At 44.7% G+C, this 27,887-nt stretch overlaps 1 protein-coding gene across 4 annotated transcripts; it reads left to right on the forward strand.

The window, feature by feature from the left end:
• Nucleotides 1-559: 559 nt before the first annotated feature.
• On the forward strand, nucleotides 560-27,555 carry LOC140201123 (T-cell-specific guanine nucleotide triphosphate-binding protein 2-like). Of its 4 annotated transcripts, none has more exons than XM_072264744.1 (3): nucleotides 608-651; nucleotides 24,201-24,347; nucleotides 25,411-27,555. In XM_072264744.1, the coding sequence occupies exon 3, from the start codon at nucleotides 25,417-25,419 to the stop codon at nucleotides 26,632-26,634; it is 1,218 nt and encodes a 405-aa protein (XP_072120845.1). In that variant the 5' UTR covers nucleotides 608-651; nucleotides 24,201-24,347; nucleotides 25,411-25,416; the 3' UTR covers nucleotides 26,635-27,555. The 4 variants fall into 4 exon arrangements, with proteins under 4 accessions (XP_072120842.1, XP_072120845.1, XP_072120844.1 ...); XM_072264743.1 differs by lacking the exon at nucleotides 608-651 and adding an exon at nucleotides 1,109-1,413; XM_072264741.1 differs by lacking the exon at nucleotides 24,201-24,347 and having other exon boundaries at nucleotides 560-651.
• The last annotated feature ends 332 nt before the right edge of the window (nucleotides 27,556-27,887 follow it).

The raw sequence follows: 27,887 nt of genomic DNA on the forward strand, positions 1-27,887 counted from the left end.
GAAATGTTTGAGGATTACTGGGAGTGTCATAAAATAATCCATATAAATTTCAGAGAATGTCCAGAGTTAGTTTCATTCCGGGTTGAGAGCGGTGAATAACACTTGTGCTTCATTTTCTGTCCAACAGTGACACTGCAGGAAACTACTCCCCGACATACACTTTTTGCTCTTGTCTGTCAGCCGATTTTCTACCTATGCTTGTGTGTTCCCTGTAAAATCATGGACTCATAGTGTTTAGTAGCCTCATGTGCGCACTTTGTCAAGGGCTTTCTAAAAATCCAAATAAACAACATCGGCCGTCTTCTTTCCCTATTCTGCCTGTTAGTTCTTCCCAAGTATTAAAACAGTTGCCGGTTCTGTTGTTCCCCTTTGTTTGCCCCGAAGGTTGCTACAGTGCAGCCGTTCCCTTCTTTATTCTGAAGGATAAAGCCAGGATCTGAGATGTATTTCAAGTTAGACCGGACAGTGGGTTAACTGTCCATTGGGACTAATATGCAACGAAAGGTTTGTGGATTACTGGGCGTGTCCTAAATTAACCCATATAAATTTCAGGGAGTGCCCAGAGTTAGTTTCATTCCGGGTTGAGAGCGGTGAACAACACTCCGGCTTCATTCTCTCTCCAACAGTGACACTGCAGGAATCTCCTCCCAGGTAAATTGTTTATATCTTCACCAGTTTCGGAACACTTTACTGACCCGTGCCAAAATTTATCCAAGCTTTCAAACTGCCGTGATATATCTGACCGACGCCGTGCACCGTCTCATTTAGATGGATCTTCTCTTAAGGACTACTTAGCCAAGACCTGGAGCTTTCTGATAGCTTATTGATTGTCTGTTGCCTTGTTGGTCCTGCACTTGTTCCCCTCCCCCACCTTCTTCTGCTCCCCCAGTGGCCCGGACTTCTTTCGATGTTGAAATAATTATCTAGATTCACAGTTCAGTGAACGGATCTTGCACAGTCTTCGTTACCAATTCCAAAACCAATGTTGTGGTTCCCTGTGAGAATTAGGGGAATCCCATCTAGAAACTGGGATGTCGCCGTATCAAAAACGAAATTCTCGAACGTAAGCTAATGTAGTGGTTTTGGAAAAAAAAAGTTCTCCCAAAGGGCGTTCACCGACTTTAGAAAGGGGACCCACGAACACCTCTCTCCCCGTATAGGGTCGCCACTGTGGAGCTCCCCCAGTGCCGGAAGCTCCCCTGTCTGATCCGTTCTTTTTCCCCTTGATACGGACCTGAGTTAATTTTACTTTGAGAAGTGTAGCCGCGGTCTGCCTCCCTCTGTTGGGCGGAGCCCCGAGCTGAGATCTATTTCAAATTGGACTAGGCAGTGCGTGAGTGGTCATTGCTCAGTCTGGGAACATACTGTGTAACGAAGGAGTTGCTTTTTCTTGGAGTTCTCCTGAGACTAACGGTAAGGTGGTCGGTCTGTGTGGATGAATTTGAGGGTATTTCAGTTGCGGTGTGACAGCGCCCATCACGCAGTGGTGTGTTTTGGGGTAACTCAGCTGTTATTCGGAGTGTGCGTAGAATTAGTTTCGTTTTGGATTAAGATCACTGTGCAACAATTCAGCACATACCACCTTTCGTTTGTACTAGATACAGAACAACTTTCTGACAAGTGCAAAATGATGCCCGACATTCTCAAGCTGACGAGCTATCTGTGACCAATCCCGTGGACCTCTAATTGCCCCATGTTCTCCGCTACAGACCTCCTGTCAAAGGCTGAAGATCCATCAATCCCCATTCTTCCCAGTTAGGGAGATTTTGTAGCTTCTGTCCTTCTCCCCCGATATTCCCCACCCCTTGGATTGGTGAAATTATGCCCGTTCGTCTCGCCGTGTCACCCTCCAGCATGGTCTGCGCTCCCAGTGAATGTGTCGGGGTTACTGGGACACACGATCAGGTGACTTGTCTAGGTGATAAGTTTGAGAGAGGGGGCTACGTGCGTCACAGCGCCCAACAGTCGGGGCGTGACATGAGATCAGTTCTCTCTTATCACACCACACTTGCAGTATTGTGTTCAGTTTCGGTCACCCCATTATCGGACGGATGTGTCAGGTTTTGAGAGGCTGCGGGGTAAAAAATACCAGGATGCTCCCTGGACATGTCCTGCGAGAAAAAGTTTGAGCAAGATACGGTTGTTTTTCTTTGGAGCGAGGGAGGATGACAGGAGATTTGATAGAGTTGCGTAAGATGAAAAAATACACAGATACAGCGGACAGCTGGCATTGTTTACCCGGTGTGGCAATGGCTAATCGGAGAAGGCATAGTTTTGAAGTATTTGGCGAAAAGTATTGGTTTGGGGGAGGGGTATGTACATTTGACTTTTACACAGAGTGATGGGTACATGAGACACACTGCCGGGATGCTGCCTGAGCCAGATATTTTAGGGACATTTAAGAGACTCCATTTGAGGATATGGATGAAGAAAACATATTGCGCCATGTTGCGGTAAGGGTGAGATTGGTCTTAGGATCGGTGTTACTTGGCTACGTCCCCACTAGACCGGATAATTTTGAAAACGCCGGTTTCGCGTAAAAACGATGTGCGTTCACACCAGGGGGTTTTGAAAATACCTCCGTCTTCATTAAAACTGGTATTTGGATGAATCTCCTCCTACTGGGCATGCGCAGGACACATCTACAGAAAACAAGCGAAGAGGAAACGGTATACTTGGTGCGCGTTTGTCCAGTTACAGACTGAAAAAACATAAGAGGAAATTGCCAAACGACGGACAGATGTTGGCCCTTGCGCGAGAGGACTTAAAACTGAAAAAAACAAATACTGGAGCATATGGAGGTTGTGAGGGGATCCAGGAGTACCCCTATTAACTATTTGGAGAGAGACATTTATCATTGATGGTTTGTTTGGAAAGGAGAGAGAGACAGTTATTTACCACCGATATGTTGCTTTTGAAAAGAGAGAGAGAGAGAGAGAGAGAGACGAAGATTAACGGTTGGACTGTCACTTTAAGGCATTGGAAGTAACTTTGGATTTTTACTGAGTTTGGAGTTGGAGACAGCACCGAGCAGCTCGTAAGTTGCTATGGTGACCGAAGGCGGTGTTATTTAATGGACATTCAATGTTATGATTTTCAGCAGGTTGTTGATATTTCTTCTAAGGACAGGTTGCCTGCTTGTGCATTTCCTTTACAGACAAAGGAAGGAGGGGCTCTTTGAATGACAGGTGATGCTCAGCACAGAGAAATAAATGGGAGGTCAGATGATACAGACCTCAGGCACATGATCTGAACACTGAATGAGCATTGTTGTGCCCGCAGAGAAAGTGGGTTTTGGAGGATCGATCAGGCGGATCGATCCAAATTGTAATTCCAACGTAGGAGAAGGGGTTGACTGGTGGGGAGTTGTCTACGTGTCCATCCTCGCCTGGGTGATAGCTCCACCACAGGAAAACTGGCCCCTCTGGTTAAAGTCACAGTCGGTGACTTGTAAAGGATTTCGGAGGACGACGAGAAGATCAACGGCATCAGCTCACCTGAAGACTCAACTCTCTCTCTCTCTCTCTCTCTCTCTCTCTCTCTCTCTCTCTCTCTCTCCATCACTACTCAACTAAACACCACAAACTGAACTGAACTTTACTCAACATCGTTAGACTGTATCTTTTTACCCCTAGACTTAAAGAAGCTTGGTTTTCATACATATATATTCCACACTTACTTTTATATATAATCATTGCTAACCTGTGTGATTTATTTACATTGATATTACTGTATTGCGAAGTCACTAATAAATATTAGTAGTTTATAGCAATACGAGACTCCAAAGTGGTTTCTGTTTCTGCTGGTTCTTTATCCCCGTCACGGGGTACGTGACAAGGTAACTGACAAGGAGTTCACGGACAGTATGTCCTGGCTGACGACTAACATTGAAGAACTAACTCTGTTGCAGAGGGATTTGCAATGATGAGGAATATGATGGCTCCCCCGAGTACTTTTCGCCGCCACAATACCAGTCTCACAGCCACTACAATAGCTACACATACGGACTCACAGACCCCCGGGTGGCCCCACCAACATCTTCCCCACTCCCACAGAGGGGTCACCCTGGAAACATTTCCTACAGCCATAGTCTCTTCACCAGTGAAAGGATCGGAGCAGCAACGTGGGCCAAAAGACTGCAATGTTTTATGTTCTATGTTTATCCAGCGAGCGCCCAGAATTAATTTCATCCTGGATTAGGAGCGCTAAGTGACATTCTAAAGCATTCTATAAACAGGAGTGATACAGCAGGGAAACTGAACTCTATACAGGTAACATGTTTACATTTCTACAAGTTGCCAAGTATTTCCAATCTTTGTCTGGGTTTGAAACTGACGAGGTTTCTGCGACCAGCCCTATATATCCCCGATTGTTGAAACCGTGATACTGCAGGGAAACTGAACACAACCCAGGTAAGTTGTTTATATTTGCGATAGTTTCGCAGCGATTGACTGAATATTCCCAAATTTGGTCCTGGGATTCGAACTGACAGGACACTACCTCGACCAACCCCGCAGACCTCACAATCCCCCGCCACGCCCCCTCCCCCCGAAGTAGCAATGCAATCAAAATGCTCGAAGGACTCAGTCAGGCTACAGAGGGAAATGAGGAGTTGACTTTTCGGGACGAGGCCCTTCATCGGCAGTGGAAAGGAGTGAGGCAGAAGCCAGCATAAAATGTTGGAGGAGGGTGAGGAGTACAAGTTGGCAGCTGGTAGTTGAGTCCAGGTGAAGGAAAGGTGGTTGGGAGGGAAAGATGATAGGACGTAATCATATAAGACGAGGGAAGGATTTTGTTAGGAGAGGACGGTGAAGCATTTAATAAAGGGAAGGACATGGTGAACATGAGGAGCGCGGTGATCTGGTTGTGAGAGTGGGAAAGGGAAACAGAAGGATTAAGAGGACTATGGCATCAAGCGGAGACAAGGGGGGAGGACACAGTGACTGAGGTTAACTTAGAGAAATTGATGTCCATGACAGCAGTTTGGGGACTACTGAGATGGAATATGACTTTGTTCCACCAACCAGTGTTTGGCTCATTGTTGCAGTAGAGGAAGCTGTGGATAAGTAGAGCAGTGTGGGAATGGGATTTGGAATTGAAATGCTATGCCACCACGAGATCTTATATCTTGTTTATTGCAGCAGATAAGAGTGTAGATGTTCTCAGAGCCAATCCCAGTCGGCGTCACTACCAGCCCATCACCTCGGTGTGACTGATAGTGTGCTGCCGGGGATCCTGCTGTGCCCGTTGTTGCTTTTTGGTGATCTAGACGGGAATGTGGTAACCAGTTTAGCAGATTTGATGATGACACCAAGATTGGGAGCATAGTGGACGGGGAGGAAAGATATCAAAGCTTGCAGCGAGATCTTGACCATCTGGTGAAATTAGGCAGGAAGTTGGAAGTTGGAAGCTGAACCAGACATGTGTGAGGTGTTACACTGGGAGGGCGAACTAGTGTAGGAGTAGAACGTCAATGGCATCCATAATACCTTGAAAGTGGCATCACACGTAGTGTCCCAAAGAGAACTTTTGGCACATTGGTCTCCATTCATCAAAGTTATGAGTACAGAGGTTAGGATGCTGGTTTGACGTTGAAGTTTCGAAGCCTAATTTAGAGTATTTCGTCCAGTTCTGGTCATCTGCCTGCAGGAAGGATATCAATAAGTTCAAAAGAGTGCAGATAAATTTTACAAGGATTTTGACGGGATTTCACGATCCGGCTTACAGGCAAAATTGAAAAGGTTAGGAGTTTATTGCCTGGAGCGCAGCAAGATTGAGGGATGATCCAACAGAATTAGAAAGGGTAACACACATAAAAGTTGCTGGTGAACGCAGCAGGCCAGGCAGCATCTCTAGGAAGAGGTGCAGTCGACGTTTCAGGCCGAGACCCTTCGTCAGGACTAACTGAAGGAAGAGTGAGTAAGGGATTTGAAAGTTGGAGGGGGAGGGGGAGATCCAAAATGATAGGAGAAGATAGGAGGGGGAGGGATGGAGCCAAGAGCTGGACAGGTGATAGACAAAAGGGATACGAGAGGATCATGGGACAGGAGGTCCGGGAAGAAAGACAAGGGGAGGGGGGGAACCCAGAGGATGGGCAAGGGGTATATTCAGAGGAACAGAGGGAGAAAAAGGAGAGTGAGAGAAAGAATGTGTGTATGAAAATAAGTAACAGATGGGGTACGAGGGGGAGGTGGGGCATTAGCGGAAGTTAGAGAAGTCGATGTTCATGGCATCAGGTTGGAGGCTACCCAGATGGAGTATAGGGTGTTGTTCCTCCAACCTGAGTGTGGCTTCATCTTTACAGTAGAGGAGGCCGTGGATAGACATGTCGGAATGGGATGTGGAATTAAAATGTGTGGCCACTGGGAGATCCTGCTTTCTCTGGCGGATAGAGCGTAGGTGTTCAGCAAAGCGGTCTCCCAGTCTGCGTCGGGTCTCGCCAATATATAAAAGGCCACATCGGGAGCACCGGATGCAGTATATCACCCCAGCCGACTCACAGGTGAAGTGTTGCCTCACCTGGAAGGACTGTTTGGGGCCCTGAATGGTGGTAAGGGACGAAGTGTAGGGGCATGTGTAGCACTTGTTCCGCTTACACGGATAAGTGCCAGGAGGGAGATCAGTGGGGAGGGATGGGGGGGATGAATGGACAAGGGAGTTGCGTAGGGAGCGATCCCTGCAGAATGCAGAGAGAGGGGGGGAAGGAAAGATGTGCTTAGTCGTGGGATCCCGTTGGAGGTGGCGGAAGTTACGGAGAATAATATGTTGGACGCGGAGGTTGGTGGGGTGGTAGGTGAGGACCAGGGGAACCCTATTCCTAGTGGGGTGGTGGGAGGATGGAGTGAGAGCAGATGTATGTGAAATGGGGGAGATGCGTTTAAGAGCAGAGTTGATAGTGGAGGAAGGGAAGCCTCTTTCTTTAAAAAAGGAAGACATCTCCCTCGTCCTAGAATGAAAAGCCTCATCCTGAGAGCAGATGCGGCGGAGACGGAGGAATTGCGAGAAGGGGATGGCGTTTTTGCAAGAGACAGGGTGAGAAGAGGAATAGTCCAGATAGCTGTGAGAATCAGTCGGCTTATAGTAGACATCAGTGGATAAGCTGTCTCCAGAGACAGAGACAGAAAGATCTAGAAAGGGGAGGGGACATCAGTGGATAAGCTGTCTCCAGAGACAGAGACAGAAAGATCTAGAAAGAGGAGTCGGCTGGGGTGATATACTGCGTCTGGTGCTCCCGATGTGGCCTTCTATATATTGGCGAGACCCGACGCAGACTGGGAGACTGCTTTGCTGAACACCTACGCTCTATCCGCCAGAGAAAGCAGGATCTCCCAGTGGCTACACATTTTAATTCCACATCCCATTCCCATTCTGACATGTCTATCCACGGCCTCCTCTACTGTAAAGATGAAGCCACACTCAGGTTGGAGGAACAACACCTTATATTCCGTCTGGGTAGTCTCCAACCTGATGGCATGAACATCAACTTCTCTAACTTCCGCTAATGCCCCACCTCCCCCTCGTACCCCATCTGTTACTTATTTTCATACACACATTCTTTCTCTCACTCTCCTTTTTCTCCCTCTGTTCCTCTGAATATATCCCTTGCCCATCCTCTGGGTTCCCCCCCCCCCACCGTCTTTCTTCCCGGACCTCCTGTCCCATGATCCTCTCGTATCCCTTTTGTCTATCACCTGTCCAGCTCTTGGCTCCATCCCTCCCCCTCCTGTCTTCTCCTATCATTTTGGATCTCCCCCTCCCCCTCCAACTTTCAAATCCCTTACTCACTCTTCCTTCAGTTAGTCCTGACGAAGGGTCTCGGCCTGAAACGTTGACTGCACCTCTTCCTACAGATGCTGCCTGGCCTGCTGCGTTCACCAGCAACTTTGATGTGTGTTGCTTGAATTTCCAGCATCTGCAGAATTCCTGTTGTTTGAGAATTAGAAAGGGTGAATGTTTGTTTGATTCGTCCCTTCAGGCTGGGTGACACTAGAATTAGAGGTCATAGGTTCGGATGAAATGCAAAATATTTTAAGGGAATCTGAGGAGAAATGTCTTCACTCAGAGTGGTGAGAATGTGGGAAGAACTGCCAATGGAAGAGTTGAATCCAGGATCAAGTGTGTAATATTTAACAGAAGTTTGAATAGGCACACGGATAGGAGGGGTTTGGCAGCATATGATCCGTTTCCAGGGATGTGGGACTAAGCGGGTCATGTCGTCATAGACTAGATGAGCTGAAGGGTCTGTGATCACAAAATGTGTTCAACTTGAAATTTGATAGAGAGAAAGTAGCATTATTTCAGTTGAGTAAGGGAAATTACAGTGGTATGAGAGAAGAGCCGGCCAAAGTAAATTAGAATGAGCTGCTGGCAGTGTCATAGTTCGGTCCATGGACCCAGGGCTCCGGGTCTTCCAGCTGTCCCTTGTTTTGGTTGAGTTAATCATAGGCACCTGATTCCCATCTTGGGACTTGGAATATAAGTAGCCTTGGGGTTGAGTGTGGGCTGCTGGTTTGTCTTGTCAAGATCCCCTGGGAGCAACCTGCTGGTGGAAGGCTAGAGTGGCCACTTGCCATCTTTAGGCTGTGTTAGTGAACCATTGCCTCATGGATCCTTGCTGTCTGTAGTCGGAGCTGTCTTTGTGGTATGGATTTGGCTGTTTACTGGGCCAGCTGAGTGGCCGTCAGCCACTCCAAGCTAGGTAGGGATCTGGCTGTTTCCCTAGCCAGCCGAGGTTGCTGGCTGTAACTGCTGCTTGGAGTAACCCTGATGCAGAGATGGAACTGTCTGTTGTTCTTTGGTGTTTGTCTTGTCTTGTCCTCACCTCTGGGGTAAGTCAGGCCATTCTGTGGGGGGACCTGTCTTGTCTTGTCTTTGCCTCTGTTGGGTATGTCTGGCCATTCTGCCTTTACCCAATGGATGGTCCTGTCCCACCTTGGTGTGGAGAAGAAGTTGAGTCCTGGCTTGTCTAAGTCCCAGCTCTATGTCTATATACTGTCCTCTCCCATGTTGGTGTTGTGTTAAAGATGAGTCCTGGCTTTTGGAAGGCTAAGTCCTGGCTCTATGTTGATGTATAGTTCCCTGTCTGTCTTTGAGCTCTAGCCTCCACATTCCAAGACTCAGGACCCCAGCCTGCCTCCAAGCTCAAGCCTCAAAAGCCAAGTCCCCAGCCTCAAGTTTCAAGAGCCAAGACCCCAGCCGCTTCCTGTCCTGTAGCCATGTCATGTTCTTGCCTAGTTCTGGAGTCCGAGCCCGAGGCAAGACCCAGGTCCTGGGTCATTGTCCAGTCTCTGACTCGGAGTCCAAGCCCAGGATCCTCGTTCATAGTTCCTTGTCCGGGTTCCCGGTGTTTGGTCCATGTCCTAGCCCAAGTAGGCATTCTTGTCCCGGCTCCTTGTCTGTATCCTGTCACGTCCCTACTCTAGTCAAGTCCTGTTCCCTGTACTTCAGTGCCTGTGTCTTGCATTTGGGTCCGTTCCCAATGCCCCCTTTGTGACAGGCAGGGTTCTCAGCAGAGCAGCAATGGTGTGCAATTCTGGAAAAAATGAAGGTGCAGGACATGTGCATTCCAAAAATGAAGAAATACTCAAACGGTAAAACAGTACCAGCGTCGCAGACAAGCAAAGTCAAAGCTATTGTATAAGCAAAAAAAAGGCATACAACAAAGCAAAAAATAGTGGGAAGATAGAGGATTGGGAAGTTTTTAAAAAATCTGCAGAGACCAAATAAAATTATTTAGAAGGGAAAAGATGAAATATGAAAGCAAGCTAGCAAATAATATGAAAGTGGATAGTAAATGTTTTTTTCAAGAGTGGATACCGGATCACTAGAAAATGAAGTGGGAGAAATAATAATAGGGACACGGAGAAGGCTGATGAACTAAATGAGTATTTTGCATCAGTCTTCACTGTGGAAGACATCAGTAGTCTCCCTGATGTTGTAGTGTGTGAAGGAAGAGAAGTGGGTGCAGTCACTATTACAAGAGAGAAGGTGATCAAAAAGCTGAAAGACCTAAAGGTTCACAAGTTGTGAAGATGGTGATAAGATGCCGGGACCATATGAGATGTACCCCAGGCTACTGTGGGAGGGGAGGGAGGAGATTGCTGAGCCTCTGGTGATGATCTTTGAATCATCAATGGGGACGGGAGAGGCTCCGGAGGATTGGAGGGTTGTGGATGTTGTTCCTTTATTCAAGAAAGGGAGTAGTGATAGCCTAGGAAATTATAGACCAGTGATTCTAACCTCAGTGGTTGGTAACTTGAAGGAGAAAATCCTGAGGGGTAGGATTTATGAACATTTGAAGAGGTATAATATGATTAGGAGTAGTCAGCATGGCTTTGTCGAGGGCAGGTCATGCCTTACGGGCCTGATTGAAATTTTTGAGGATGTCACTAAACACATTGATGAAGGGAGAGCAGTAGATGTAGTGTATACAGATTTTAGCAAGGCATTTGATAAAGTACCCCATGCAAGGCTTATTGAGAAAGTCGGCTGTCAGGGAGGGGTAGCACCTCTGGTGGGGGAACATGTCATGTCCTTTTCAAGGTGGTTAGTCCACCTTTGGTTCCCACCTGGCACTCAGCTCTCACCTGTGGCTCCCTGCAGCTGTTTGCATGTGACAGTGGCCACACCCCGGGCAACAGGTTCGACAAGCCGGCAAAACCAGGTGATGGTAGCCGATGGGTCTCAAACCCTCAGTGAGATAGGGAGTTGTCTATCCCAGCATGTGAGGACAGACTCTGGTGGATTGAGCAGACGAGACCAATGGAAGGTCTAACGGTCAAGAAGGCGGTCTCTGCCAGCGTCGTGGAACATGTAGAGGACGACAAGACACAGAGGTTGTCCTGGTCATTCACTGCACCTAGTCCCATCTCCAGCCATCTCGACTTTTGACGTGTCACTGGCTCCAGATGAGAATTGGGAAGAGAGAGTGAGGCTGACGCTGCGCAACTCTCCCTCACTTAAATCCATATCAAGTGCTAGTCTCGACACCATCATAATGGTGTGTCAATGTCCTCATCGACGTCGATGGATGAACAACAATTGAGAAAGTAAGGAGGCATGGGATCCAAGGGGGCATTGCTTTGTGCATCCAGAACTGGCTTGCCCACTGAAGGCAAAGAATGGTTATGGTCGGGTCATATTCTGTATGGAAGTTGATCACCAGTGGAGTGCCTCAGGGTTCTGTTCTGGGTGCCTTACTCTTCGTGATTTTTATAAATGACCTGAATGAGGAAGCGGAGGGATGCATTAGTAAGTTTGGTGATGACAAAAAGGTTGTTTCTGTGGTTAAGAAGGCATATGGTGTATTGGCCTTCATCAATCGTGGAATTGAAGTTAGGAGCCGAGAGGCAACGTTGCAGATTGGTCAGACCACACTTGGAGTACTGTGCTCAGTTCTGGTTGCCTCACTACAGGAAGGATGTGGAAGCCATAGAAAGGGTGAAGAGGAGATTTACAAGAGTGAAGCCTACACCTGGGCTGAAACAAACAACTAAATATTAAACAAATCCCACTAGTCTTCAGAGTCAGTTGACTCAACAGTCAACAAGTTGAATGCAAACAGGCAGCCAAGTGTTGCTATGCTGTGTCCAAATCGCAACAATCACTACGACAACAAGTATGGAGTTAAATACTATCACAATGAAATAATAATTAGCTGACATGTGTATATTCACAAGCGCAATTGCCATATCTACTGCGCTGCCGAATCTGTGGTTGTGACAGGGCCCCCTTCTCCAGGCACAGCCCCTGAGGCGCCACAGACCTGTGTTCACTGGAAGTCCCGGATCAACAACTTGTTGAAGATGTCACTTGCCGGGATCCAAGTACGTTCTTCTGGGCCATACCCCTCCCAGTCCACAAGGTACTGGACCTTACCATGTACCCGGCAAGATGCCAGAAGTTGCTGCACAGTATAGACAAGGGAGCCATCTACCAGGCAGGGGAGGAGGGGGAGGTGGGGTGACTGGGGCCAAGGGGGAGTTAGTAACCGGCTTGAGCTGGGAAAAGTGGAAGACTGGGTGGATCTTCAGTGATGCTGGTAGATGCAATCTATAGGTCACCTAGTTGACAGCCTTTTCCACTGCAAACCGTCCCATGTAGTGCGGTGCCAATTTCTGGCTCTTAACTTCCAGGGGAAGATCCCTTGATGCCAACCAGACCTCCGTTTCTGGCTTGAATGGCCTTGCCTGTCGACGGAGCTGATCATCCTGCTGGGAATGTTGTTTCTGGGCACACAGCGGAGAAGCCCTGGCTCGTCTCCAGGTGCACTTGTAGCAGTGGATCAGCTGTTCTCTCTCTGCTGGGTCCATCGTTGAGTGTTCGAGACTTGCTGTCACCAGGTTCGCATCTGGCCCAAGTGAGGAGTGAGAGACACTGAAGTGGGTCGATAGTTCACAGACTTTAATATGAACAGTGTTAAAGGGGAACAAAAAACAATAAAGGTTAGGCCAAACAGGGCCGTTAACTAAAACTCTCGAATGCTAAACGAAGCCTACACTGCGGCTGAAAAGAACAACTGAAAATAAAATGAATATCACTTGTCTTCAGAGTCAGTTGATTCAATAGTCCAATTTCTCAGGCTGCATCCAAATCTCGACAAGCACTAAGACAACAAGTATGGAGTAAAATACTATCACAATGAAAGAATAATTAGCTGACACGTGCACATTTACAAGCGCAATTGCCATATCTACTGCGCTGCCGAATCCATGGTGGTGACAAGTACGAAGTCAGCATGGTTTTCTTCAGGGAAAATCCTGTCTAATGATCCTGTTGGAATTCTTTGAGGAGATTGCAAGTAGGATAGATAACGGGAATGCAGTGGATGTTGTATATTCGGACTTTCAAAAGGCCTTATCAAGGTGCCACACATGAGGCTGCTTACCAAGTTAAGAGCCCATTATATTACAGGAAAGTTACTAACCTGGTTAGACCATTGACTGATTGGTAGGAGGCAGCATGTGGGAATAAAAGGTTCCTTTTCTGGTTGGCTGCCAGTGACTACTGGTGTTCCACAGGGGGCGGTGTTGGGACCACTTCTTTTTATGCTGTATATAAATGATTTAGATGATGGAATAGATGTATTTGTTGTCAAGGTTGCACATGATACTGAGAAGGATGCAGAAGGATTTAAACATATTAGGAGAATGGGCAAGAAAGTGGCAAATGAAATATAATGTTGGAAAATGCACGATCATGCACATTGGTAGTAGAAATAAATGTGCAAACTACTTTCTAAACGGGAAGAAAATTCAGGAATCTGAGATGCAGAGGGACTTGGGATTCCTTGTGCTGAACACCCTAAAGATTAACTTGCAGGTTGAGTCAGTGGTGATTCAATGTTAGCACTCAAGAGCAAAAGAGAGGGCATACAAGGAAGCCAGAGCTAGTGGGAAGATAGAAGATCGGGGAGCTTTTTAGAACTTGCAGAAGGAAACTAAGAAAGTCATTCGGAAGGAAAAGATGAATTGTGAGAGGAAGCTGGCGACTAATATCAGAGAAGATACTAAAAGCTTTTTTTAAGTATATAAAGGGTAAAAGAGAGTCGAGGGTAGATATAGGACCAATACTAAATGACGCTGGAGACATTGTAATGAAAGGTGCCGACATAGCAGAGGAACTGAATGCGTATTTTGCATCAGTCTTCAAAGCGGAAGACATCTACAGTATAACGGACATTCAAGAGTGTCACGGAAGTGGGGTTTATGCAGTGAAAGTTATGACTGAGAAGGTGCTCAGGAAGCTTAATGATCTGAGGATGGATAAATCACCTGGACCTGATGGAATGCACCCTGGGTTCTGAAGGAAGTAGCTGGGGAGATTGCGGAGGTGTTAATGATGATCCTTCAAGAATCAATAGATTCTGGCATTGTACTGGATGTCTGCAAAATTGCAAATGTTACTCCACTATTTAAGAAAGGTGGGAGCAGCAGAAGGGAAACTATAGACCTGTTAGCCTGACATCAGTGGTTGGGAATCAATTGTTAGTGATGAGATTATGGCATACCTGGAGGCATATGACACGATAGGCCAAAGCCAGCATGGTTTCCTAAAAGGAAGATCCGGCCTGACAAATCTACCACAATTCTTTGAGAAAATTACAAGCAGGGTAGACAAAGGAGATGCAGTAGACATGGTGTACTTGGATTTTCAGAAAGCCTTTTACAAGGTGCCACACATGAGGTTAGCAAGATAAGAGCCCATGGAATTACAGGGAAGTTACTAGCGTGGGTGGAGCATTGGCTAGTTGGCAGAAAACAGAGTGGGAATAAAGGGATCCTATTCTGACTGGCTGCCGGTTGCCAGTGGAGTTCCACAGGAGTCAGTGTTGGGACCATTACTATTTACGATGTATATAAATGACCTGGACAACGGTATTAATGGATTTGTGGCTAAATTTGCCGATGATGCCAAGATAGGTGGAGGAGCGGGTAGTGTTGAGGAAACAGAGAACCTGTAGAGACTTAGATAGTTCAAGGGAATGGGCAAAGAAGTGGCAAATGAAATACGATGTTGGAAAATATATGCTCCTGCACATTGGTGGAAGAAATAAATAGGCAGACTATTATCTAGATGGGGAGAGAATTCAAAATGCAGAGATGGAAAGAGACTTGGGAGTCCTTGTGCAAGATACACTAAAGGTTATCCTGCAGGGTGAGTTGCTTGTGAAGACGGTGAATGCAATGTTGGCACTCATTTCTAGAGGTGTAGAATATAAGAGCCGGGATGTGATTTTGAGGCACTATAAGGCACTCGTGAGAGCACACTTGGAGTATTGTGTGCAGTTTTGGGCTCCTTATTTTAGAAAGGATATTCTGACATTGCAGAGGGTTCATAGAAGATTCACGAGTATGATTTCAGGAATGAGAAGGTTACCATTTGCGGAACCTCTGGCAGCTCTTGGGCTGTACTCACTGGAGTTCAGGAGAATGTGGGAGTATCTCAGAAAAATGTTCCAAATGTTGAAAGGCCTAAGCAGATTAGAGATAGCAAAGTTATTTCCCATGGTATGGGAATCTATGACAAGAGGGCACTGCTTCAGAATTGAAGGACGTCCTTTTAGAATTGAAATGCGGAGAAATTACTTTAGTCAGAAGGTGGTAAATCTGTGGAATTTGTTGTCATGAGCGGCTGTGGAGGCCAAATCATTGGATGTGTTTAAGGCAGAGATAAATAGGTTCTTGATTAGCCAGAGCATCAAAGGGTATGGGGTGAAAGCAGGGGAGTGGGGATGACTGGATGAAGTAGATCAGTACTGGTGAGGCCTCACGTTGAGTATTGTGAACAGTTTTGGGCCACTCATCTTAGAAGAGATGTGCTGGCATTGGAGTGGGTCCAGACGTGGTTGACAAGGATCGATGATTCTAGGGATGAAAGGGCTATCATACGAGGAACATGCGGCTGAAGACATTTCCTGAGGCTGTCCTCTTGAAAAGATTGCTAGCATTGCATTGCCTTCCTCACCACAGACTCAACCTGCATATTAACCTTATGGCAATCCTACACAAGGACTCCCAACTCTGTTTGTGACTCTGTTTTTTTGATTTTCTCTGCATTTTTCCTCCACCAAAGTGCATGACCAAACATTTCCCAACATTATATCCCACCTGTGACTTTGCCCATTCTCCTAATCCATATTATTCCTTCTGCAGATTCTCTACTTCCTCAAAACTTACTGTCACTCTGCGCATTTTCATATTGTCTGCAAACTTTCCAACTAAACAATCAATTCTGTCATCTACATCATTGACATATAATGTGGAAAGTATCAATCCCAACACAGACCCCTGGCAGCCAGCCAGAAAAGGCACCCTTTATTCCCACTCTTTGCCTCCTGCCAATCAATGCTAGAATCTTTCTTGTAATACCATGGACTCATGGCTTGTTAAGCAGCCTCATGTGTGGCACCTTGTCAAAAACCTTCTTAAAATCCAAACCGATGATATTATATTAGTAAGTCGAATTAATGCTATTCAAATGATAATTTTACTGAAATTTGTATATATATTTCAGGCAGTTCCTTCCTTTGTTCCTAAAAAGTTCTTTGACAGAATAGATTCTATAATTTTATCTTATATTTGGAACAATAAAAATCCTAGATTGAGTAAATCCTTATTGCAGAAATTAAAAAAAGGATGGTGGTATGGCTTTGCCTAACTTTAGAATGCACTATTGGGCAATTAATATTCGATATATTACTTTTTTGGATTCACTATTCAGATATACGTGAATGTCCTTGATGGTTGGATTTGGAGGTAAAGTCGGTGAAAGGATTCTCTTTGGCCTCTTTACTGGGAGCTTCTGGTCCCTTTTTGTTTTCTAAGATTAGTAGACAAGATTTTAATCCCATTATTAAACATACATTAAGAATTTGGTTTCAGTTTCGTAGATTTTTTGAGATAAATAATTTTATTCTTTCTAGTAATATCCATCTCAATTGTTTTTTTAAACCATCAATTTTGGATAAGGCCTTTTTAATTTGGAAAACCAAAGGAAGAATGACTTTTTCAGATTTGTTTTTAGAGGACTGTTTAATGTCTTTTTCACAGTTAGTGGATAAATTTGATTTATCTAATGTACAATTATTTAGATACTTACAAACTAGGATTTTCTTACGTGGTTTGTTACCAATTTACCCTTCTGCTTATCCACCTAATATGACAGATGCTCCCTTTCAGTTTAAACCATTTCAAAAAGGGTTGATAGCTATAATCTATAAACTGTTATTGAATTCACGAATGATATCCAATGATAAAATTAAACGTGCTTGGGAATTGGAATTTCAAGAGTCATTTTCAGATAATCACTGGAGTAAAATTTTTCATTTGGTTAATAACTCATCTATTTGTGCCCGTCATTCATTGATACAGTTCAAGATAGTGCATCAGGCCCATATGTCCATGGATAAACTAACGCGTATTTTCTCCAATATCAGTCCTATTTCTGACAGATGTAATACTGAGCCGGCCACTTTAACATATACGTATTGGCCTTGTATAAAGCTAGATAACTTTTGGAGAGATGTTTTTAAAATACTGTCAAAAGTTTTGGATCTGGATTTGCAACCTAATTTGCTTACACAAATTTTTGGGATTATCCCATGAGAAGCAGGAAATACTCCTGTTTCCACTCAATGTATGACAGCTTCTTCAACCTTACTGGCTAGGAGAGCCATTTTATTGAAGTGGAAGGATTCTAATCCACCTACTGTCTTTTATTGGCTCTCCTCCATTATGTCCTTTTTAAGTTCAGAGAAAATAAGAAGTCAGGCATTTGATACATCCTTTAAATTTGAGCAAATCTGGTGACTTTTAATCCAATATTTTCATTTAATTTGGTTTATTACTCTTTCAATTTTTTTTGAAGTTTTGTATTGGATCAGAAAGTCTTTCTTTCTTTCTTTCTTTTTGGTTGTATCCTCAAAATGGATTGCCCAGTTCTTTTTTATATATATATATAAAGTGTAGTGGGGTTTTTTCTCTCCTCATCTAAAACTCAATGTTTTTTTCTTTTCTCTTTATAAACTGATAAAAGGAGAATTGCTATTTTCATTTTTGAGTGTAACGCTCAGCCATATTGGCTCGTATATATCTAGGGGAAATCCTGTCTGGCTGCCGGTTATGTCGGTTGCTGTACCACTACCACCCAAATCAGTTTCAAACATCGATCATCAGCCAGCACACACAGTACGCTTTATAGATATTAATAAGTCTGTGAAATTAATATAAGTTCAATACAGAAAAAGGGAATGAAAAAGGTGCCAGACTTATCAAAGTTCAAGTTCTTCGTGCACACGTTGGAGTTCAGGAATTTCTTCAGGACCGCCCTGACCCCGTCGACGTGCGGCTCGGGACCGCCCGGATTGATGGACCTGAGTCTTCCCACACGTCCGTCGTTCTCCCCGTCTCTCCTCTGACTGCCCACCAAAAGCCCCTCTTTTCCAGTCATATGAGACAGCATTATCACCCCAAGAAAGAATAACGTGGACACCCATTGACTAGTAGTACCTCTGCTGTCTGTATTAACCCAAGCAAGTTTCTAGCTAGAGACTTTCTCAGCATTTAACATAACATAGAAGCCATTTTAATCCACATACGCAGCAGTTTAGAAGATTAACACAAAAAAGAAGCCATTTTAAATTTAACATAACAAAGACGAAACCCCGTACACTAGTGTAACAATATCTATGATTTTGTCAATGTTTGTCTTAATCTCATTTTATATTGCTACTGATATATATATTTGAGATAATTCTCTTCTTGATTGTAATTATGCTCCTTTTAAATCAATAAAAAGATTAATAAAGAAAGAGAATTCCAGGTACATAACATCAACCAATTCTCCCTTGCGGATCCTGCTTGTTACAGTATTTCATCAAAGAATTTCAACAGATTTGTCTGGCAAGATATTTCCTTGACAAAATCATGCTGACTATGGCCTATTTTATCATGTGCCTCCAAGAACCCTGAGATGTCATCCTAAATAATTAAATCCAACAGGTTCCCAACCACTGAGGTCAGACTAACATGCCCGTAGTTTCCTTTTTTGTGCCTCTCCCCCATCTTGAAGAGAGGGGTGACATTACAACTTTCCAGACTTCTGGAACCATTCCAGAATCCCGTGATTCTTGAAAGCTCATTTCTAATGCCGCCATGATATCTCCAGCCACGTCTTTCATAACTGTGTACTGTACACCATATGGTCCAGGGGACTTATCTACCTTCCGATCTTTCAGTTTCCCAAGAAATTTCTCTCTAGTTATGATAGCTTCACACACATTCAGTTCATCTGCCATTTTGTTGCCACACCCCATTACTACGTTATCACTTTCCAGCAGTCCGATATCCGCTCTCACCTCCCTTTTACACTTTATGTATCTGAAGAAACTTTCGGGATACTCTTTTTTTTTTTTGGCTAACTTACTTTCATATTCCATCTTTACCTTCTAAATGACTTTTTAGTTGCCTTCTGTTGGTTTTGAAAAGCTTCCCAATCCACTAACTTCCCACCAGTTTTTGCTCTATTATATGCCCCCTCTTTGGCTTTTATGTTGAGTTTGACTTCCCTTGTTTGCCACGGTTGTGTCATCTTTCCTTTATTTCTTCCTCTTTAAGATGTATGTGTCCTGTGCCTTTTGAATTGCTTCCAGAAATTTCATTCACTGCTGCTCTGCAATAATTCCTGCCAATGTTCTTTCCCGATCAATTCTGGTCATTAGCTCTCTCATGCCTCTGCAATTTCCTTTATTCCACTGAAATACTAATACATCTGACTTTAGCTATTCCTTTTGAAATTTCAAGGTGAATTTGATCATATTATGATCACCTGCCCCGAAGGGATATTTTACCTTTGGGTCTGTAATCGATTCTGGCTCATTGCACGACACCCAATCCAGATGATCTGATCCTTTAGTGGGCTCAACTACACAATGCTCTAAAAAGCCATCTCGTAGGCACTCTAGAAATCCCCTCCCCTGTCATCCAGCCCCATCTGATTTCCCAATCCACCTGCATATTGAAGTACCTCATGATTATTGTGACATTGCCCTTTTGACATACATTTTCTATCTCCCATTGTAATTTGTAGACCTCATCCTTACTACTGTCTGGCTGTCTGTATATAACTTCCATCATGGTCTTTTTTATCCTTGCAGTTCCTTAGCTCTGTTCACAATGATTCAACAACTCCTGACTCTATGTCACCTCTTTTAATGAATTGAGTTAATTTTTTACCAGCAGAGTACCGTTGCTCCCTCTGCCTTCCTGCCTATCCATTCAATACAATATGTATCCTTGGACATTAAGCTCCCAGTTATAATGTTCTTTCAGTCATGATTCAGTAATGCCTACAACATCATACCTGCCAATCTGCAACTGTGCTGCAAGTTCATCTACTTTATTCCATACACTGTATGCATTCAAATACAACACCCTTTTTGCTTTTGTCCTCCTTTTATGTTGCAACTAATGCCATTGACTGCAATTTTGCCCTAATAACAGACTCTCCTGACTATACATTGCCTCTGCTTGTAAACTACCTACTTCATCTGCAGCACTGTTATCCGCCCTTCCTATGATACTGCTTCTATCCTTCCTCCTACACCAACTCCTTGGCCAAATATTAAACTATATAATCTTCCTAGTTCTGGCATCTGCACACCTGCCGGTGGTCTCTTCTCTCTCTGCTGTGATCTTTGCTGTGGGTCTCTCCTTCTGCATCGAGATCAACCCTGTAAATTAAAGCAATCCCTCACAGTGAGTCATTCATTGTGGACCTCTCCCTTCCCTGTTCTGTTCTTGACCCCTGTGATCTGTCTCCCTGAACCAGTTTCATTTTGCTCAGTGCCAGCACTCTGGTGTTGCCAATGGTGTCACCAATCATAACATGATTGAGTTCACTGTGAAATTAGAAAAAGAGAAGCCGAAATCTGATGTGTCGGTATTTCAGTGGAGTAAAGGAAATTACAGCGGCATGAGAGAAGAACTGGCCAAAGTTGACTGGAAAGAGACACTGGCGGGAAAGACGGCAGAGCAGCAGTGGCTGGAGTTTATGTGAGAAATGAGGAATGTGCAAGACAGGTATATTCCAAAAAAGAAGAAATTTTCGAGTGGAAAAAGGATGCAACCGGGGTTGACAAGAGAAGTCAAAGCCAAAGTTAAGGCAAAAGAGAGGGCATACAAGGAAGCAAAAATTAGTGGGAAGACAGAGGATTGGGAAGTTTTTAAAACCTTACAAAAGGAAACCAAGAAGGTCATTAAGAGAGAAAAGATTAACTATGAAAGGAAGCTAGCAAATAATATTGAAGAGGATACTAAAAGCTTTTTCAAGTATATAAAGAGTAAAAGACAGGTGAGAGTAGATATAGGACCGATAGAAAATGATGCTGGAGAAATTGTAATGGGAGATGAGGAGATGGCAGAGGAACTGAACAAGTATTTTGCATCAGTCTTCACTGAGGAAGACAGCAGTATACCGGACACTCAAGGGTGGCACAGAAGAGAAGTGTGCACAGTCACAATTACGACAGAGAAAGTACTCAGGAAGCTGAATAGGCTAAAGGTAGATAAATCTCCTGGACCAGATGGAATGCACCCTCGTGTTCTGAAGGAAGTAGCTGTGGAGATTGCAGAGGCATTAGCAATGATCTTTCAAAAGTCGATAGATTCTGGCATGGTTCTGGAGGACTGGAAGATTGCAAATGTCACTCCGCTATTTAAGAAGGGGGCAAGGAAGCAAAAAGGAAATTATAGACCTGTTAGCTTGACATCCGTGGTTGGGAAGTTGTTGGAGTCGATTGTCAAGGATCAGGTTACAGAGTACCTGGAGGCATATGACAAGATAGGCAGAACTCAGCATGGATTCCTTAAAGGAAAATCCTGCCTGACAAAACTATTACAATTTTTTGAGGAAATTACCAGTAGGCTAGACAAGGGAGATGCAGTGGATGTTGTATATTTGGATTTTCAGAAGGCCTTTGACAAGGTGCCACACATGAGGCTACTTAACAAGATAAGAGTCCATGGGATTACGGGAAAGTTACATTCGTGGATAGAGCGTTGGCTGATTGGCAGGAAACAGAGAGTGGGAATAAAGGGATCCTATTCTGGTTGGCTGCCGGTTACCAGTGGTGTTCCGCAGGGATCAGTGTTGGGGCCGCTTCTTTTTACATTGTACATCAACGATTTAGATTATGGAATAGATGGCTTTGTGGCTAAGTTTGCTGATGATACGAAGATAGGTGGAGGGGCCGGTAGTGCTGAGGAAACGGAGAGTCTGCAGAGAGACTTGGATAGATTGAAGGAATGAGCAGAGAAGTGGCAAATGAAGTACAATGTTGGAAAGTGTATGGTTATGCACTTTGGCAGAAAAAATAAACGGGCAGACTATTATTTAAATGGGGAGAGAATTCAAAGTTCTGAGATGCAACGGGACTTGGGAGTCCTCATACAGGATACCCTTAAAGTTAACCTCCAGGTTGAGTCAGTAGTGAAGAAGGCGAATGCAATGTTGGCATTCATTCTAGACGAATAGAGTATAGGAGCAGGGATGTGATGTTGAGGCTCTATAAGGCGCTGGTGAGACCTCACTTGGAGTACTGTGGGCAGTTTTGGTCTCCTTATTTAAGAAAGGATGCGCTGACGTTGGAGAGGGTACAGAGAAGATTCACTAGAATGATTCCGGGAATGAGAGGGTTAACATATGATGAACGTTTGTCCGCTCTTGGACTGTATTCCTTGGAGTTTAGAAGAATGAGGGGAGACCTCATAGAAACATTTCGAATGTTAAAAGGCATGGACAGAGTGGATGTGGCAAAGTTGTTTCCCATGATGGGGGAGTCTAGTACGAGAGGGCATGACTTAAGGATTGAAGGGCGCCCTTTCAGAACAGAAATGCAAAGAATTTTTTTTAGTCAGAGGGTGGTGAATCTATGGAATTTGTTGCCACGGGCAGCAGTGGAGGCCAAGTCATTGGGTGTATTTAAGGCAGAGATTGATAGGTATCTGAGTAGCCAGGGCATCAAAGGTTATGGTGAGAAGGCAGGGGAGTGGGACTAAATAGGTGAAAATGGATCAGCTCATGATAAAATGGTGGAGCAGACTCAATGGGCCGAATGGCTGACTTCTGCTCCTTTGTCTGATGGTCTTATGGTCTTATGTTCCTGGAGCTGGAAGCAGCACATGGAACACTTTTGCCAGATGCATGAACTTCCCCGTTATCCAATTTGCAATGACAAAGGAACCGATTTCATTCTGGGTGAGCTGCTGCTGTCTGTGTCAGATAAATAACATAATATGTGGAGCAATGCGGTACAAGAACCGATGGTTAGAATTTCCTTTGAGCAACTTGATTGGCAGCTTGATGCTGCAGGGATAAAATAGAGGGGGAATACGAACGAGGGAGGAGTGGCATTACTAGTCACTGACAATGTCCCCCTGTCCTCAGACCGTACAGAGAGGACTCATCTACTGAGCTCATATGGGTGCAACTGAGGAATAAGAAATGGACGACCACATTAATGATTCAGTGATACCTGCAACATCATACTTGTAACTGTGTTGCAAGTTCATTGACCTTATTCCATATACTGCACACGTTCCAATATAACAACTTTTGTCCTGTAGTCAACATTTTCGATTTTGTCCGCCTTTTAGGTTGCAACCCATCCTGTTAACTGCAATTTTCTGCTGTCATCAGCATCTTCTTGCGAGGAGTCTCACTACACATTGCCTCTGTTTGTAAACCAATTATCTCTTCAACATCACTCCAATTCGCATCCCCCTGCCAAATTAATTTAAACCCACCCAAACAATACCAGCCAACCTGTCCGCAAGGATATTGAACCTCCGGGTTCAGGTATAAACTGTCCCTTTTATACAGGTAATACCTTTCCTGAAGAGATCTCAATAATCCATAAATCTGAACCTCTGCCTTCTGCACCAGTTCCTCAGCCATGCTTTCAGCAGCTAACTCATCCTCTTCTTACCCTCACTGGCACATGGCACAGATTGCAACCCAGAGATTACTGTTTCTCAGCTTTCTACCTAGCTCTCTAAAATCTCTCTTCAGGACCTTCTCTCTTTGTCTACCTATTTCATTAGTGCCTATATATATCAAGACTACTCACCCTCACCCTTGAGAATGCCATGGGCACGATCCAAGACATCCATGATCCTGGCATCAGGGAGGCAACTTACTATCCGGGTGTCTCTATCATGACAACAGAACCTCATCTCTGTTCCTCTGACTAAGGAATCTCTGTCAACATAGTAGTCCTCTTCATCCCTCTGCTGTTCTGAGCCACAGCATCAGCTCAGTGCCAGAGATCTGGTCACTGTTGCTCCGCCCATTAGGTTGTCCCCTTCAACAGTATCTAAAGTTATATAATTATTATTGAGGGGATCGGCCACAGGTATATTCTGCATTGGCTGTGCATTTCTCCTCCATCTGACAGGCATTAGATAGACAGAGACTGTTTAGAGATGGTCTGGATCCCTTTTCGTGTGGTAGGTCACATCCAATAAAGCTTAGATTTTTTTTCAAAGAGGCTACCAGGAAAGTTGATGAAGGATGTAGTCTAAATGGACTCTAGTAAGACCTTCACCAAGACCTCTCATGGGAGTTTGGTCAGAAAGATTCAGTCACTTGGCATTAAGGATACCAGCAAACTTACTAACCCATCCTTCTACTTCATCATCCAGGTCACTTATAAAAATCACAAAGAGGAGGGGTCCCAGAACAGATCCCTGCCAAACACCACTGGTCACCAACCTCCATGCAGAATACGAACAATCTACAACCACCCTTTGCCTCCTGTGGGCAAGCCAATTCTGGATCCACAAAGCAAGGTGACCTTGGATCCCATGCCTCCTTACTTTCTGAATAAGCATCACATGTGGAAGCTTATCAAATACCTTACTAAAATCTATATACACTACACCCACTGCTCTACCTTCATCTCTGTGTTTTGTTACATCCTCAAAGATGGGTGAAATCGAAAACAGAATTGAAAGTACCCATTTCAAATCTACTTCCTATTCCCATATATCAGTCCATGGCCTCCTCCAATGCTGTGATGAGCCACATTCAGGTTGAAGGAGCAATACTTTATATTCCATCTGGGTAGCCTCCAACTTGAGGGCATAAACATTAATTTCTTGAACTTCTGGTAATTTCCCCCCGCCCCCACTAACCCCATTTCCCTCTCCCTCTCTCACTTACCTGCCCATCACCTCCCTCTGGCCCTTAATCTCTTTCATCAATCAATTTCCAAGCTCTTTACTGCACTCCTCCCCCTCTCCCCGTTTCACCTATCACCTACCATCTTGTTCTTCTTCCTCTCTTCCGACCTTCTTACTCTGACTTCTCCCCTTGAAGGGTCTTGGCCCGCAACATCAACTGTTTTATATTTTATATAGATGCTGCCTGGCCAGCTACTTTGCTTCAGCACTTTGTGTGTGTTGCTTCAAATTTCGATGTCACTGCCCTGTCTACCTGTGACACCATTTTCAGGGAAATGTTGATATTGTATTTTCCCAGCACTTCTTGTGTTTCCGAAATTACTCATTTTGCCCACGTCCGTTAAATTCCATCTGCTGCTCTTTGGCCAAACTTCCCAAGTGATGTGGATCTTGTCGTAATCTCAGACAACTTCTCCACTGTCTGCTATACCACCAGCATTGCTATCTTCCACAAATTGATTATATTCTCATGCAAATCATTAATATAATTACAAGAAGCAGGAGACCTCTTAGTCACCAGTGGTTGCCGCCCTCTAATTAGAAAAGCAACCACCCTCTTACATATACCATAAAGCTGATTTTATATTCATTCGGCTCGTTCACAATGGATCCCTTGAGATCTCCTGACGACTTCCTTCTCCAACGTAATAAACATGTTTTTTTCTTTCAGTGGGAAATGGCCGGTGTTCTATCCAACCTGTATTACAACACCAAGGATGTGAAGGATCTGGTGGCTACCTATAGACGTGAAGGACAGAAGGGTTTTCAGTTGGCAATCGAGAGAAAATCCAAGCAGTTCAAAAATGTACAGATCCGGATTGCGGTGATGGGTGAAGGTGGTTCAGGCAAATCGACCCTGATTAATGCTCTGCTTGACTTGGATGAGAATGAGGAAGGGGCTGCCCCAACTGGCAGCACAGAGACCACCATGGAAATAACACCTTACCCCCACCCCACCCTTCCTAATGTTCAGTACTATGACTTCCCTGGGTTGAATACACCTAAGTTTCCAGTGAAAAAGTTCATGAAGAAAACCAACTTTTCACAGTATGATTTTGGCATCATTGTCACAGCTGCTCAGGTCACGGAGAATGACAAGTTACTGGTTGAAGCACTGAAGAAGGCGGGCAAACCTTTCTACCTGGTGCGCTCTAAGATCGACGAGACTGTCAGGGCAGAAAGCCACAAGAAGGGTTACAACCAGGAGGATATGTTCCGGAGAGTGAGAGAATATTGCGTCTCCTCACTGCGGGCAGCAGGGGTAGAGAAACCTACTGTTTTTCTCTATTCTGCATTTGACCTTGAGGACTTTGATTTTCCTCAACTAAAGAAGGCTGTGGTATCCAATCTCATGGAGACACAGAAGAATCTATTCATCACAGCTCTTCCCAACACATCTGAAGCTGCTATAGAGGGAAAACGTGAGGCTCTGCGGCCATTCATCCAGATGCTGTCTGCCATATCGGGGGGTATCGGTGCAGTTCCCATTCCGGGTTTGTCTCTGGTCTGTGATCTGACACTTATTATCTCTGGTATCCTGTTCATACGGGAGATCCTTGGTCTGGATGAGGCATCCCTCCGCAGACTGGCCCAGAGAGTGGGGACCAGTGTCGCGGATCTGCAGAGAGGTGCCAAGCACAAGTGGGTGTTCGGGGAGATCACGCATGAGCAGGTAGTGCTGTTGATCCATGCAAGCACCCTGGCAGTGACACTGACAACTGTCGAGCTCTTCCTTGACTTTGTCCCCATTCTGGGCTCTATCTTTGGGGCAACATCATCCTTTGCAGTGACTCTCATGATGCTGAACAATTCGCTGGATACAATGGTGGAGACAGCTAAACTTGTCCTGCAAAATGCCAAGGCAGCCGCTTCCTCTAAAGGCATCGGTAACTGAGGGCTGTTATCAGAGTGCCCCTCTTACTCTATCCCGGAGGGATTGCCAAATCATCCTGATATCTATCACCCGAAGTCAATGTCTTTCTGGCACCCCATCCCCATCTGAACAAGAGATTCTGCAGATACTGGAAATCATGAGCAACACACAGCAGGAACTCAGCAGGTCAGGCAGCATCAATAGAGGGGAATAAACAATTCATCAGGACTCCTGTTAATCCTCACACGGCTTGAGTCCAAGTGTTTCCGTTACCCCTATAAGGAGGGTGATCTCTGTTACCATCATTTCCGGGAGCTGTTTCTCCATAGTCACTGCCTGACCTGGTGAACAACCCACCTCTTCCAGGTTTATTTCAGATTTCCAGCATCTGCAGCATTTTGCATCAGAATGCCTCACAATTTAATTTAGATTCAGTCATCCTCGTGTAGATGTTTAATGTCACAAACATGAGAAATTCTGCATATGCTGAAAATCCAAAGCAACACACACAAAATGCTGAAGGAACTCAATATGTCAGGCAACATCTATGGAAAAGAATAAACAGTCGATGTTTCGGGCAGTTACGCTTCATCAGAACTGAAGGGTCTCGTGGTCCACCTACCAATGACCAGTTCCAGCAACAGCAGGATGGCAATGATTACATCCTTCCCCCTATTCAGTGCCATGTCCAGTAAGGTATGGATTCATGTCAGTGTTCCCAGCTTCAATGTCGAATCGTTCAGCTCAATGAATTTAATTTCCTCAGCCCTGCTGGAATTTAAACTCAGTCTCCTGTGTTATTGAGTCTAAGTATCGATGCAGTAGCTAAATCTGACAAGTAGTGTGCACACTCCCTTCATCATAGTCCAGCTTAATGTTTGTTTTCTTCTTCTGTAATATTCTGCTGTACTTTTGAATTGTGAGTAAAAGATCTGACAGAAGCAAGCAACTGCCTCTCGGTCAGTGCTCATTCTTTGTGAACAGCGATGAATTTCATTCACCTTCATGAATCCCGGTCTCCAGTGCAACCAGGTGACTCAGTGTATCGGGGAGAGAGGGCAGGGTAACAACACAGGGGTCTTACTGCACAGCTGGTGGTAGGATTACTGGCCCAAAATACAATACATGGTCATACAGTCATAGATACAAAGAGTAGCAGAGCATAAAAACAGGCTCTTCGGCCCGTCTAGTCCTTGCTGAAGTCTTTATTCCGTCTGGCCCCATCGACCAGTACCTAGAACGTAGCCAACCATGCTCTCCCATCCATGTACATA

Source organism: Mobula birostris, chromosome 8 (assembly GCF_030028105.1).
Source record: "Mobula birostris isolate sMobBir1 chromosome 8, sMobBir1.hap1, whole genome shotgun sequence".
Classification (NCBI taxonomy): Eukaryota; Metazoa; Chordata; class Chondrichthyes; order Myliobatiformes; family Myliobatidae; genus Mobula; species Mobula birostris.